General features: G+C 37.3%; 2 protein-coding genes and 1 long non-coding RNA gene across 4 annotated transcripts; 1 reads left to right on the top strand and 2 right to left on the bottom strand.

Annotated features, from left to right (window-relative positions):
• Nucleotides 1–51: 51 nt before the first annotated feature.
• On the bottom strand, nt 52–8,726 carry LOC105561724 (ras-related protein Rab6). Of its 2 annotated transcripts, XM_012011961.1 has the most exons (7): nt 8,378–8,713; nt 7,289–7,347; nt 5,318–5,477; nt 4,591–4,796; nt 4,418–4,484; nt 3,635–3,745; nt 429–3,368 (listed from the first exon to the last, which is right to left on the bottom strand). In XM_012011961.1, the coding sequence occupies exons 1-6, from the start codon at nt 8,445–8,447 to the stop codon at nt 3,678–3,680; spliced, it is 630 nt and encodes a 209-aa protein (XP_011867351.1). In that variant the 5' UTR covers nt 8,448–8,713; the 3' UTR covers nt 429–3,368; nt 3,635–3,677. The 2 variants fall into 2 exon arrangements, with proteins under 2 accessions (XP_011867350.1, XP_011867351.1); XM_012011960.1 differs by lacking the exons at nt 429–3,368; nt 3,635–3,745 and adding an exon at nt 52–189 and having other exon boundaries at nt 8,378–8,726.
• A 168-nt stretch (nt 8,727–8,894) lies between these two features.
• Nucleotides 8,895–9,259, top strand: LOC105561725. Its single transcript, XR_001008922.1, has 2 exons — nt 8,895–8,971; nt 9,123–9,259. It is a non-coding gene; the product is annotated as an uncharacterized LOC105561725 (long non-coding RNA).
• LOC105561726 (protein FAM8A1) lies at nt 9,239–13,376 on the bottom strand. Its single transcript, XM_012011963.1, has 5 exons — nt 12,741–13,376; nt 11,925–12,074; nt 11,204–11,324; nt 10,928–11,051; nt 9,239–9,727 (listed from the first exon to the last, which is right to left on the bottom strand). The coding sequence occupies exons 1-5, from the start codon at nt 12,928–12,930 to the stop codon at nt 9,395–9,397; spliced, it is 918 nt and encodes a 305-aa protein (XP_011867353.1). The 5' UTR covers nt 12,931–13,376; the 3' UTR covers nt 9,239–9,394.
• Between the last annotated feature and the right edge of the window lie 375 nt (nt 13,377–13,751).

Raw genomic sequence — 13,751 nt, 5'->3', positions numbered from 1 at the left:
CTCTCTCTCTCTCTCTCTCTCTCTCTCTCTCTCTCTCTCTCTCTCTCTCTCTCTCTCTCTCTCTCTCTTTCTCTCTCTTTAGCTCTCTTTCCTCAGATTGAAACAACAAATCGCCCTAGCAGATGCAGCTGCTCTCGCCCTCCGACTCGGAGCCGTTCTGCATCGGCGATTGATTCTGCAAGTCGACAGCTGCTTTTGTGTGTTAAGGCGTTGCATTTTCAACTTGCGATCTTATTAAAGCGTAGCAATTTCATCTCGGCCATTTTCCTCGGTGTATCTTAAGAAACCAATTGAATCGTTTATGCGTACAAAAAGAACCAATTAAATCAACGCGTACCCAACGTATCGAAGGTTCGGCGCAGCCCTATTTGTCGTGCCAATAGGAGGTGAATGCATCTCGAAAAATAAAATACCAAAGAGACTTGTGCACTTGTTGCAATTTGGCAATGTTATTGGTCAGTAAATACATTATTGCACTTGATTTAACATTTGATTGATAGCCTTAAACTTAATCAATGCGTGTTGAGGTTCCGATAATACAATGAATTCTTACAAACCAAGTAAAGTACAATGCAATTCTTAACGATATTACAGTAAACAAATTTTTTTTTGACGACTTTTCTAGTATTATCTACAAATTTCTAAGTAATGGTCTATCAATTATACTGGTAGTTATCGCTGCCAAATCGATGATCTCCTAACTAGTTTCCTTTTAGTTCCCCTCTAACCGATAATCCTTCATGAGAATACAGCTCTGATTTAATTGTGTACAACATCGCGCTTTAATTTCTGTTTATCAAAGCTAGGAATGGTGACTATCGAAAAAGCGTATAAAAGTTGAAAAATGGGACGGAGAATATGTTCTAGAAATACTGGCTATAAGTTTTTCAAACACAGAGAGATTCTTGTAGACAAAAATGTTGTGGAACACAGAACGAAACGAAACACATGTATTGCAACAAAAGGTTCGATTCAACGTAAAGTTCAATTAAATTTTTAACTAACTTTTTCGGAATTAATTGCCCACAAATGTTATCATCAATCGAGCCTAATATAAAAAATAAAGATTTTCTTAGAGCGTTTACGAGCTCTACATATATGTATAATTATCAAAAATATTAAAATTATTAATAAAGTTTTACTTCATACAAATTCGTTATACGTAATTTTGGTAACTTTTCTCGACAATTATTCTTAATGGCCTTTTTCCTAATTTAAGAAAAAACAAGGGGCAAATAAAAGTCAAGCAAGGCAAAAAAATTAGTTAAAATAAATTCTTTTCAATAAATTATGTTCTCAATACCTTAAAAATAATAGTGAAATAACAAGAGAAATTAGCATAAGGAAAATTTGAAGAAAATCATAGACGAGAGGACAACAAAAATATTATTTTTCAAAAATTTCTTTTTATATTATCAGTAGTTTAAGTTTCTTTTGTACATAAATTAGGATATTATAATATAATAGACAAATAGTCAACAAAGGAGACATTAAAACAGACTTATTAGAAATCAGAAGTCTTTTTTATCAAACATTTAAACTGTAATATGCAGTATTTAGACAAATCAGCTTCTTCTATTCTTTTGTAAACAAATTTATAATCCGGAAAAAACATATAAATAACAGTTTAAAGAAAAAAAATACTTGACTTAATAAGAGAAATCCGAGTTTGTATAGAGCTGTACAATTATTCTACTCTTAAAGTATTTGTAGAAAAGAGAAAGTTAGCTGCTAATTATTCACTCATTTCGTAAAAAAAATGTCTTTCTTAAATGTTTCTGTCCCCTCGTTTGCTCCCTTTTTTCTTGTCTTTTACTGACTTTCCAGCGTCAATTAATCTCCATATATTTAGAGTTAAATCAGATTAAACTTTTAATGTCGAGTTTCAGCTACTTATTGGTTTTCCTATAGCGTCGAATAGAGCTAGGATCCGCATTATTAGTCAGTAGGACACGATTATTTGAAATTTTCAATTTAATTGTCTCAAGGACTGCATTTATATGTAACGCGTTTAGTCTATAATTCATAATCTCCAAATCGATGTAACTGTCGCTAAATATCGTAAATGCAAATGCAGCTGTCTCATTTTCTCTACTTATTGCAAACGTGTACAATTAATATCTGATTCTTGAAAACTGCGAAATAAATAAGAACATAGAAAATACGATTCACTTCTATTAGCCGTTTAATGTCAATTTGAGCAATTGTCGATGTATGTTTAATTGCACGCGTAAAAAAAATGTACGGTGTGAAACAACCGATATTAACAAGCGAAATAAACTTGGGTGAACTTTGATAGTTTAGTAAAAGCTACGTCAACTCTTTCTGCTCTGATACATAGCGTCGATGGAAAATAATCCCAATGGAACTAAGAAGGCAAATAAAATTTAAAAACTCTCCTTTATGACATACATAATAAACGTAGCGAAATGTTCAAAAATAGGAAATACTTTTACCAATCAGCGGAAACTTAAATAAGAAGATGCAACAAAAATTTGGAAAGTATTACTTTAATCCGAATAATTATTTCCATTGGTTCAGTAATAATTTGTCAAATTCAAGCAATTTTGATTACGTGACGACAACAGAGGATAAAAACACTTTATTGTATCTTTTAGTCCCCTTTAATATACGAGAATCCAGATCGACAAATTTATAGTGTTTTAGAGCGATTCGTTAAAGATGCTTCATAATTTTTATCAAGAATGTATTGCCGCATCAAGGCCGAAAGAGTTATAATAGCTATGATCGGCTAATATACGGAAAAACGTCATTGTGTAAAAGCAGTCTTAAGCTACTGTGAGAAACTGTACTTTTTCTTGTCTTAATAAAAATCGTTGCTGTTCAGTGCACGGCTCCCCATTAGTTTTCCGATTTCACGAAAACCACAGGCCGAGTGCCAATCAGTTACCCCTAACATCCTAAGTCATTAACTTATAAGTTAACTTAGCTCAGTGTTTTGTCTACTAGTCAGGGCATCGAACAGAAACAGAATTACATGTTATTCTCTTCAAATAGTCTCGAAACAGAACGGGGCAAAATAAATTAATTATATTAATATTATTAACGTTTAAATAATTAATATTATTGTATAATAATCTTATACATATATATATAATTTCCTTAGAAAATGCCCAAGAAAACGTTACTCGATTTTATCAAAGAAATTATAACGTTCTCAAGTAAATAATAACATATTAATATTAATACTTTATTATTTTCTTATGAAGCACACTGAAAAATCGACAAGCTCTCTTAGAAATTTTCTTGGAAAGTCGGTTCATGTTTCTCGAAGAAGATCCTCGAACCGCTCCAAAGCGATCCGGGGCGGTTCAAGGCCCTATTCGGAGATTACTAATGGCGAATTCGGTTGTCTGCACCAGTGCACACTGAGTGCACGCTAAGGCCTGTTTATAGTCGATTTTTACATTTAACTTTGTCTTAAATACATGTTCAAAGAGTATTTAGCCAAAAGTGATCCGTATGGATGCTATACAGATCATTTCGCTCACTAAGAAATATTTCAAGTGATATTTAAGACGATCCTTAAATATAAGAATTGACTGTAACCAAGCCTTAGTGTGCACTCGGTGCGCACTGGTGCAAACAACCGAATTCGCCACAAGGCTCCTTCCGATTCGATTCGATACCCTGCTACCGTATAGGCCGACGACGACTTAGCATGCACAACTGCTCTCCGAGGCTTTCAGTTCGATTGGCGTGTCCTTGAGCACTACCTCTTGCACTACGGATTAAAGAACATATTAAGGAAAACACAAAAGTATAACGCAAACAAATGGAAGGTCCGACGGATCGCTAAATAAATCCAGTCCCGAAATCAAGAGCGAGAAATTTGAATGGCTAGCGAGCGAATCTTGCGAAAACTGCGGCGAGAAATTTGAGTCTTTGAATTGTTCATAAAAATCCAATGTGTACCTTGTAAAAAAAGTTTAACAAAATATATAAAACGCGGGAAACGTGAGTGTCGCATTTGATATCCTGAGCCTCTGTTCCGTACACGATTACCGACGACCATCGATATCGTTAACGACGTTTGCGCAGCTGTTCTATCGTATGTAAAAAAAGCTGCGCAAACGTCGTTAACGATATCGATGGTCGTCGGTAACCGTGTACGGAATAGAGCCCCTGAAACGAAGTACTGATAATCAATTGATTACGCGATAAAAAAAAGGGGGGAAAGACGAAAGCGTATAAAAGTAGATTTTTGTCGTTGCAATTCGAGGAGATAATAGAGAGAAAAAAAAAGTCAATAGTAATAATATGCAGAATCGAAGGAGCAGATAATAACGGGTAAAGTGGGAATTATGTACACGTGAAATAAGAGAAGTCGTCGCGAACGTTCCTGCAAATGTGCCATGCAAATTGCGTGCAGTAAGTATCTTACGCAAAAGGATACTGTCTTCGGGGGGCTTGTTTTCGGTGGAATCCATACCCGGCAGGGCCGCCGCTACTCTTCTGAATAGCTGAAACAATTAACAAATTACTATTAATTTAATTTCGCTCACTTCCGCAAGTCGAAAAGTTCCTCCGCGATATCGAGCGTAAAACGAAAAAGAGTAACGCAGTTACCTGTTTAACGTTATAGCCGGCCTTAGCACTAGTTTCGATAAACATCACATTTAGCTCTTTCGCTTTCCGCTCGCCCTCTTCCGTCGAAACTTGCCTCTTATCACTCAAGTCAGTTTTATTGCCCACTAGCATAATTATCACATCACTTCCTCTTTCAGTCCGCACATCGTCTATCCACTTGGATGTTTGATGAAACGAGTTGGCGTCTGACAAATATGTAATTTTAGTTTCGCAGCTCATTTGTCGTGGTGTACGAATAATAGCATATGCCAGCGCAAATGAATTTACATTATTATTATAAACATTATTTATTGATATCAAGTTACGTTAACAAGGTAATAATTCGCTAAAATCCACAGAGGAAATTAAAACTGTCGGTTTAATTATTTTCTTTCTATCTCTAATTAACATGTTGTTGGTATAGATTTAAATTTGAATTTTTTTTCTATCAATACTGGCAATTTGATGAAATATACCATTTGAAATAAATTTTCTTTAAAGAAACATTAGAGAATCTTCAAACAGATTCAAAGTTAAGAAATCGAACTAAAAAATTGATAAATTTATGGAAAATATATGTATGTTCGTTATACAAATAAATTTAAAGTAAGCTTTAAAATTCGTATCGTTGAACAAGTATAATATTTCAATGTTAAATTCGAAATTACGGGCATGTAGCTTTTCAGGACACCGTATTCCTTATATACCGAGTGTATATATTGCTTACTGGTAATATCGTAAACAACGACTGCGACAGTAGAATCTCTGATGTAACTAGGTATCAAAGAACGGAACCGTTCTTGTCCCGCTGTATCCCACAGCTGTAGTCTGACAGTTCTGTCCTCGAGATACATAGTTTTACTTAAGAAATCTATTCCTATCGTAGCCTGCAACATAGCGACATATCGAAATATTAAAAGTTAATCAATCTGTTACCATAGTATATGAAAATGTAAGTAGAACGAACTCATTCTTAGAAGTTGACAAAACCATTAGAATTGCAAACTTAGTAAAAAAGATCAAACCAATTTAAATAATGTACAATATTTTTGATATGTGATGATTAATATAAAAATATTTCTACTGACACCAGATACTTATTAGAAATATACTAAAAGCGGTATGAAATGCGTACTTATTCTATTTGTTAACTTATTATAACGTAATTAAACGCAATATAATTTGTTAACAAAGTGCCAAACGGATAATGTGATATTACACGGTAAATGGAAAGAGAGAAAGAAAGAGAAGAGCGAGTTATCGACGTGCTATAAATTTCGTATCTCTTTTTATCTTTGTCGATTAGAAAAAGTCAATATCTTGGTTCCCTACTGCCTCTCCTACTAGCATTAGGTCTTTTCGTTCCTACTGCACTTTCTTACACTCTTTCTGCATTTACTGTCAATAATTATATAAAATTATATAAAAACAGTTAAAAGATACAAACAAAACGACAAAAAAGCGATTGTAACTAACAGACAAGATGAATTAAAAATAAATGCAATTTCCTTAAAAGTCTAAACAAAATTTGAATAATTTTGCAAACCGAGAAGCAGATGGTAAACAAACTGTTTAATGTGTACAAAGGATAAGTCGCCAAACATTTTATAGCCATTATTCAACACACACGTCAATAAAAAGTTACTAAGCATTTGAAAATAATATCTACAACAGGGTAAGAAATAACAGAGTGGATAAAAATCAAGCATTTTATTTCGCACACATGTATAGTTTATTACAGTGAAAAAATTAATTTGGCGGGATTGTGGGGATTTAGGAAGCACACAAAAACATACACATACGTTGTAAATTATGTTCGTGCAATTGAAAACTTTATTTGGTAAATGCTATTTATTGCGACGGTGATAACTAACGGAAAATGGAAAGTAAAAAGGACGGAAAATGCAAGTTACTGAAAATAAAATCTCAATTCGTAATTTTAAACAATTTGATTCAGATTATTTAATTAATAATACATATTATATATACATATAGTTCAAACGATAACATTTCAGTTTACTTTCCGTCTGAAAATCTTGCCATTGAATGAAGATTCCTGGATGCTATTGCATCTAGGACCGGTATTCATAGTCAGATCTTCTATTCAAGACCGTCTTGAATTTATCTAAAGACGCTGTATGGAACATTTCATTGACCATGGTACATCTAAAGATGATCTTAAGACGGTGTTGAATGTAAGATCTGACTATGAACCGACCTAGCACAGTTTATAGCCAAACACAATAATCATCTTTCATTCAGATGTATCAGAATTTATAGCCAATTTTATTGGCTACAAATCGCGCGAATATAGAACCTCATTAATTATTCGAGAATTAATTCCTGTATAAAAACATATTTATCTTTAACAAATCTAAATGTAGATATTCTTAATAAAATATAATACAAAAAATTCATAAAACTTTAATAACGATATTTAAAATGCAAATTTCGTAAATTTAGATTAGAATTTTAACGAAGCTACGTTGTTTATTAAATATTCACATTATTATTCAATATATTGATACACTGACCTCTTAATTTAAAGCGTAGACTATTACAATTTTCCACAACCTATATTAACAACGTGCATGCAGTAAAAATTGGTGCGAATACAAGTTTGAGGAACACGACAAAAATCACCATATTTGTACTAAGTAAAAATTAATAATTAAGACATAAATAAATCATCACGTACCTGGTATGTGTTGTCAAAGCTGTCATACATAAACCGCGTAATAAGGGACGTCTTCCCAACTGCAATGAGAAATTACATAGCGCATTTATTCAGACAATTTGTGTCCTTAATTTTACCAAACTATTACTCTACTACTTTCATTAATTTCTAATCTTAAAAATCTCCAGAAATTATCTCTTACGTTAAATTTGTATTTCTACGTTATGTTTTTTTTTCTGTCGTGAATTGAACAATTAGCAAAATTGACATCCCAAACAGCATCACCCCAGTGAGAAATGATTCGTCAATCGATGTCAAAACGATGTCGATTCGACATCGATACCGTCAAATTGACGTCGATTCGACGTCGTTTCGACGAGTCATTTTTCGCTGGGATACAGGCGATCGTATGAATTTAAAAAGGATTAATCTTTTTGTGAATTCGATCTTATCTAAGTAACGTATTCAAAATGAACTCCTTTCTGACGCGAATTCTTATAAAAAGAATTTCTCTTGAATTCGAAAAAAGCTCGGTATTGGTGACATAAAGATGAAGTATATTTCAATTTCCAAAAGTTTTCGTAATTTGCAGGTTCAGAGTGAATTCTTCTTGGACTCTGCGAATTAAATTTCATCGTCTAAATATTTCCGTCGTTATTTCGTAACAAAAAGCGTCCAGAAGAAATGTCCTAAGAACGAGTGGTTTTAACAGTTTTCGCTACGCTTATACTTTGCGCGAGACACCACCGTGTCACTTGATCAACGCTAGACGTTGCACTCGGCGAGAAGCGCAGGGCGCAGACACCACGTTGCACGTTTCGAGCGGCTGAAGACCGCGCGGGCCGAACGAGTGGCAGTTAACGCGGCGACACCGTGTCGTCTTCGCGGACACGACACGGTGGCGGCGGCGGCGGCGGCGGTGGTGGGGAATATTGATCCATAACCTAGAAGGGTACCAGGCGACGTCGGAAAGGGTCGTCACCCCTGATCGGGCCTGCTGGCCGCAGGACCGAGCTCGCGATCGCGTTTCCCCCCCGGCGGGGAAAATCGATCCACCCTTCGCGGGACACACCGGCGGCACTTGTTGACACATCGTCGCCGTACACTCACCGCTCTGCTCGCCGAGGAAGACGAGCTTGAACTTCCGCAACGGGTTACCGAAATCGCCCGAGGACGACATGTTTTTCGTTGGACGCGCCTGAACGGACTCTCGGCAGGCCTGAAACCGGCGGTTGCGACGCCAACGGGTGCTCGATTGCGCGCTCAACGGCCGCCACGACGAGTCATTTAAACGATCAGCTGCGCCGGCCGATCGGAGTCTCCGCTAGCTCGCACGGGCTCGGGCTGCTCAGGGCCGACAGCTTGACAGCTCGCGACGCTCGCTCGAATGCCACTCCTTGCTGCGAGTCGGCCACGTTTAACTGGGAAGTGACGTTGCGACGTGAAAAACGGAGTCGCTGAGAACGCCGTAGGCGGCACCACTGATTTCCGAGAGGAGAGAGGGCTCGCCGATGCACGCACGCCGGTGCGCTCTCCCGCGACTCGAAAAAAGAGTCAACCTATTACGTTCCCCCGTGGATGCGCGCTGGGTGACCAATCAGAAGTTGCTGCCAGACTCTTAAAAAAAATAGACCTAGCTGCGCCAACTGCCAACATTGGTCTACCGCTTCGGAATACCCGTTTCAAGTCGGATAACCTGTCTTCGTGAGGGTTTGCTCATCAGCTTCCGCATTTGCCTACACTTTTGCGAAAGTGTTCATTATGTCTTTACTGTATGATTAATTTTCTGTTTTAACTCGCATCCGCATTTGGATCAATTCTCGACTGGAACTGGGACTCTTCTCCGTCAAATCAGCAAAGTGACCCGATGGAATCGAGATAATTCGCGTATCTCCTACGGATCTGCTGTGCAAAATTTACTGTATAACACAATTGTATTACAATCCGTTTCTGAATAAAGAGAAATTTTTGAAACACGGCTTCTAGCCGCAATAATAATTTTTATTTTTATACACGTATATACATGCCATACACATGAACCTGCATGCATTTGGTACAAGAAGCACATATAATGTACATATATGTACACATCACAGAGAGAATTCCATGCAGCATCCCTCAGACGGACTACTCCTGGTGTGGCCGATTGTTATTTCTGTAGGGGTCCTCTATGACGATGGAGTGGCAGATCAGGTCGTAGCCGGTTCGGTTAAACCGGAAGAAGAACAGGGAGAAGCAAATCGGGAATATAAACGCCAGCACGAAATTCTTCACCATTGATCGGCCCAGTGCCAATGGCAGACCCAGGTCAGTTCCAGGGCTCACCAGGACCATATCCGGCTCATTCGGACGTTCAACGGGGGTTATACTTCGGCACTGAACCACCCGTAGACCCATCATATACTTGCCAGGAGTAGCGCCTCCGATAAGACCGTACACCCCGTGCTGAAGCCAAAAGGCCTGAAGCATTTTACGGAAAAAGAAAACGAATTAATAATTTATCCCCTTTTGCGGTGACTTGTTTACTTTATAGAGACTATTTAATATATTTCACAGCAAACACCAGCCAACAATTACATAATGTATTGATATAGTTTTCCACTCAACGTTATAACTGTTACATACAACATGTGTTAGATTGCATTTATTTGTTGAATGGGAAATTACAATATTTCAAAAGTAATCGTTTCTAGAAGATCAAAATGACATATTTATTTAATACTTTCAATGAAACATAATTTTATGTCTATATTTTGACATTTCGATGACCTTGATCGAGAAAATTGCATTTTACGAACTTATGAAGATATTTGACTTTTCAAGCATTACTATCCTAATTGTCAAATCACAAGATACAAAATGAAAACTCCAGAATACAAATCATATTTTCATTATAATAGCACTATATCTGTTAAGAATATTTTGTGTTCATCGCTATTCATTCCCAAGAAGAAATAAAAAGTCAAGACAAGTCAATTTGACGTCATATTGACCAAAATATCTTGATTTTTCATTTCTCCTTGGGTTATTGCCATATTTAAGGTCTAAGGCTGGTATTACATTTGTCGCACAACAAAATTTTTCAAGTGTGTTGACTGGCAGGATAATAAACTTCTCGAGTATCTAGAAATTTTCTATTCAGCAGTCAATCAACACGCTTAAAAAAATTGTCGTGTGACAAATGTAATATTAGCCTAATATACAATTATGAATATTAGAAATAATCCATGTTCAAATAATTGCAGAATCGTTCAAATATTCAAGTTTATCTTCAAGATCATAATTTGATAAATTTTCTGTGATAATCAAAATATAACTTAAGATAGTCATTTTGACTTCATCGTGACTTCTTATTCTGCTTAGGATATGGTCGGTATTCATAATATCCATTCTTATTTCTTAAACAATGTCTTAAAATACTAATAGGGCTCTCTGTAATTGGCTTATAATATCTTAGAGACCTGAGTAGAGAGAGAATAGCTGTCTTGTACTTTTAAGAACCTGTGTTATGTTTTAAATCTGTCTTGAAGTGACTTGCTCCGGTCCTAAGATTGTACTTAAGACAATCTAAATATAAGAACGAACTATGAATACCGACTTATATGTATAAGTGTCAGCTGATGTTTACTGGGTTATGAGGTATCAATGGAATTTCCTCACCTCGAAGATACAAACTATCACGCGATGAATTACTTCTAGAATCAGAATTCCATAAGTCATCTCCAGAGCCATTTTATAATCAATACGTAAATTTGTTTGCAATAAATCTAAGTCCTCGATGTCTCTAAAACATTAAAACGGATGTTAGAAATATCAGAGACAATTGATAAGAAATGTAGCAATTTTTTAACACTTGACACATTGTACTTGACAAGTTTTATCCATTCATACGGAATAAATACTTCTAAATGTCTTTTGTTATGTTTTTCTACCTACATAAAGTCGAAGACGTCGATTGCGATGAAGGTAATGGAAAACTTCAGAAGAAATAGCATTGTCGAATCTATAAATTCTGCTGCGAACCTCTTCCAAATCGGAGGAATTCGATACTCATAGCCTGGAATAGCCGATGAAATTAAGAGATATAAGTCAACGACATTCTACATGTATCTAACAATTTAATAATTTTTTCAGATTGATAAAAGTACAAGGGTCTAACGACTAACAAATAGACCGGCGAAAGAAAAGGGCTCGGAGCGCGTATGTGTCCTAGCAATTGCTTTACTAAATAAACATCAAACATTTCAATCTGCCACCATCTTTAGTGGTAAAGAAAGTAAAAAGTATAGTGTCTGGAAAGCATGTCTCGTGTAACAAATTAAACTCAATAACATCGTAAAGATAAAGTTAGGGCCTGAGCAAAATGGCTGTTTTATACTCTTAAGACAACCTTAAGACAATGTTTTATGTTTTAAGCCTTTGTCTTGAGGTAACGCACAATAACTGTCTTATATCTTAAGAGTACAAGACAGCCATTCTGCTCAGGCCCTTAGATATAAGAACAGTAGTACAGAGATTCAAATGTAATGTCATGTAAAACCAAATTAATGCTATTATGATCAGTCACAGCTTGTATTCGGCGAAATGGAATACTCTGTCGCGGCTCCGAGCTCTTTTCTTTCGTCGGTTGATCTTTTAAAGACTGATTCTTAAAGACCATCAGTTCCTGGAGGTTGGACGGGTCCCGTGGGTTGCTCCTGTGGCCTCCTTTGCCTCGCCGTCTCATTTTGTCTGTCTACATTTCCAGTTATCACCCCTTGCGTATTAGACGACGCTGGTACCTGATTCGGTTGGAAGGGCGTTGATGCTGAAATCATACCTTCCTTGAGGCCCGATTCATTTCTAATAGCGAATTTGATTGCTTGCACTAGCGCGCACTGAGCGCACACTAAGGCCGGTTTACAGTCAATTTTTATATTTAACTTTGTCTTAAATATATGTTCAAGGAGTATTTAGCCAAAAAATTATCCGTGTGGATGCTATACAGATCATTTTACTGGCTACGAAATATGTCAAGAATATTTAAGACGATTATTAAATATAAGAATTGACTGAAAACAAGTCTTAGTGCGCACTAGTGCAACCGAATTCGCTATAAGTCTCTCTAAAATGTGTATCGACAATTTCTTAAAATGATCTCTACTCTATATACGTAGTTAGAATCATTGGATTTGTCCAAAAGCAATTAAGAATGCGATACCTTAACAATACTTATCAGAAAAGTGCTCGTCACGTATGTGAGAAAAAGGGAGAGGACAGGAAACTTCTTCAAATTTTCCGAGTACGCGGGTGTCTCGAAACTTTTTCATTATATCGACTATGATTTTGTGTTTGTACTATATATTGCTTACACATTTTGAAACCAATTTAAATTCAACATGACGAGCTGTGCGATCTCAAAATGAAGGCAGTCATGTTCTGCCTCACGCAGCGTCAGGCGTGACGATTTCAAAATACTCGCGTGCCCACGTACCAAGTATCGGATTCGCAACGGACTGCCCCGACATCATGCAGTAGGGAAACATCGCGGCGACTCTCTGCCAAGCGTACGCCTCCTGGAGCCATTCTTCCAGCTTTTTGAAATACCGCGATCTCTCCTCCGCCGGGTCCAGCTTGCCCTCGGAATCCCGTCCCGGCGTGTCATCACTTTTGTCGTCTGCCATTTTGGCCTCGCTCGCGTCAGAGAATAAATCGGCACGTCACTCGTTAAAATCGCGGAGGCGAGCTGTCGGCGTCGCTTCTCTGCCTGCCTCGACAATTTTCTCCCCCTTCCTCCGGCGCGATAACAAAATACTGACAATTGTCAGGTAGCGCGCGATTGTCACCTCGTCGACTAACGTTTGTCAGGGCCAGTTGACAGACGCGAATGCAAGGTGCGTCGGGAGGGAATAAACAGGCGCACCGTTGACCCTTTCTTAATTGTAAATACTTGCAAGACACGTCCGTCGCGATCGGTCACCGCGCTCGTACGCGCCAGCTAACGCTTGCCTATCACTGACGTGTATGATATCAAATGGATGCAACGCGAGGCTTTCTACGGTTACGATAGACCAGTGAATTTCCGTCACGACAGCGTTTCCCCCAGACTCCCATCGTGGGGAGAGCTCTAGGCTGACGTCTAAAACGTATTTCTGACCCTGAGAATTATCAATTAATGTTTAACAAAACTTTCGAGTGCCTTCCATTTCCACGGGATTAAAAGCAAAAACCTTTCGCTGTATGCAATATTTTCCTTGATATTGAAACAATCTGCAATTTTCTCCCAAACGAAAATTCGGGGCCATTAAATATTACCGTTTGCTGGTAAAAATGTACTAGCGATGAACGTGTTTCTAAAAATAAGCAAAGGATTCTGCGACGAACAGGTGCGAAACGTTCGTGCGAATCTTTCGTAAAAGCGTTTCGCGGTGGTTGACGTTCATCGCACTTTTTGTAAATAATTTTGAAGGGACTGTCGAGTACGCGAACAGAAACGAAGTCGTTC

This window comes from Vollenhovia emeryi, unplaced genomic scaffold (assembly GCF_000949405.1).
Source record: "Vollenhovia emeryi isolate VEMERY1.0 unplaced genomic scaffold, V.emery_V1.0 DF939202.1, whole genome shotgun sequence".
NCBI lineage: Eukaryota > Metazoa > Arthropoda > Insecta > Hymenoptera > Formicidae > Vollenhovia > Vollenhovia emeryi.
The sequence above is the reverse complement of the archived record's forward strand: the minus strand, read 5'-3'. Positions and strand labels throughout refer to the sequence as shown.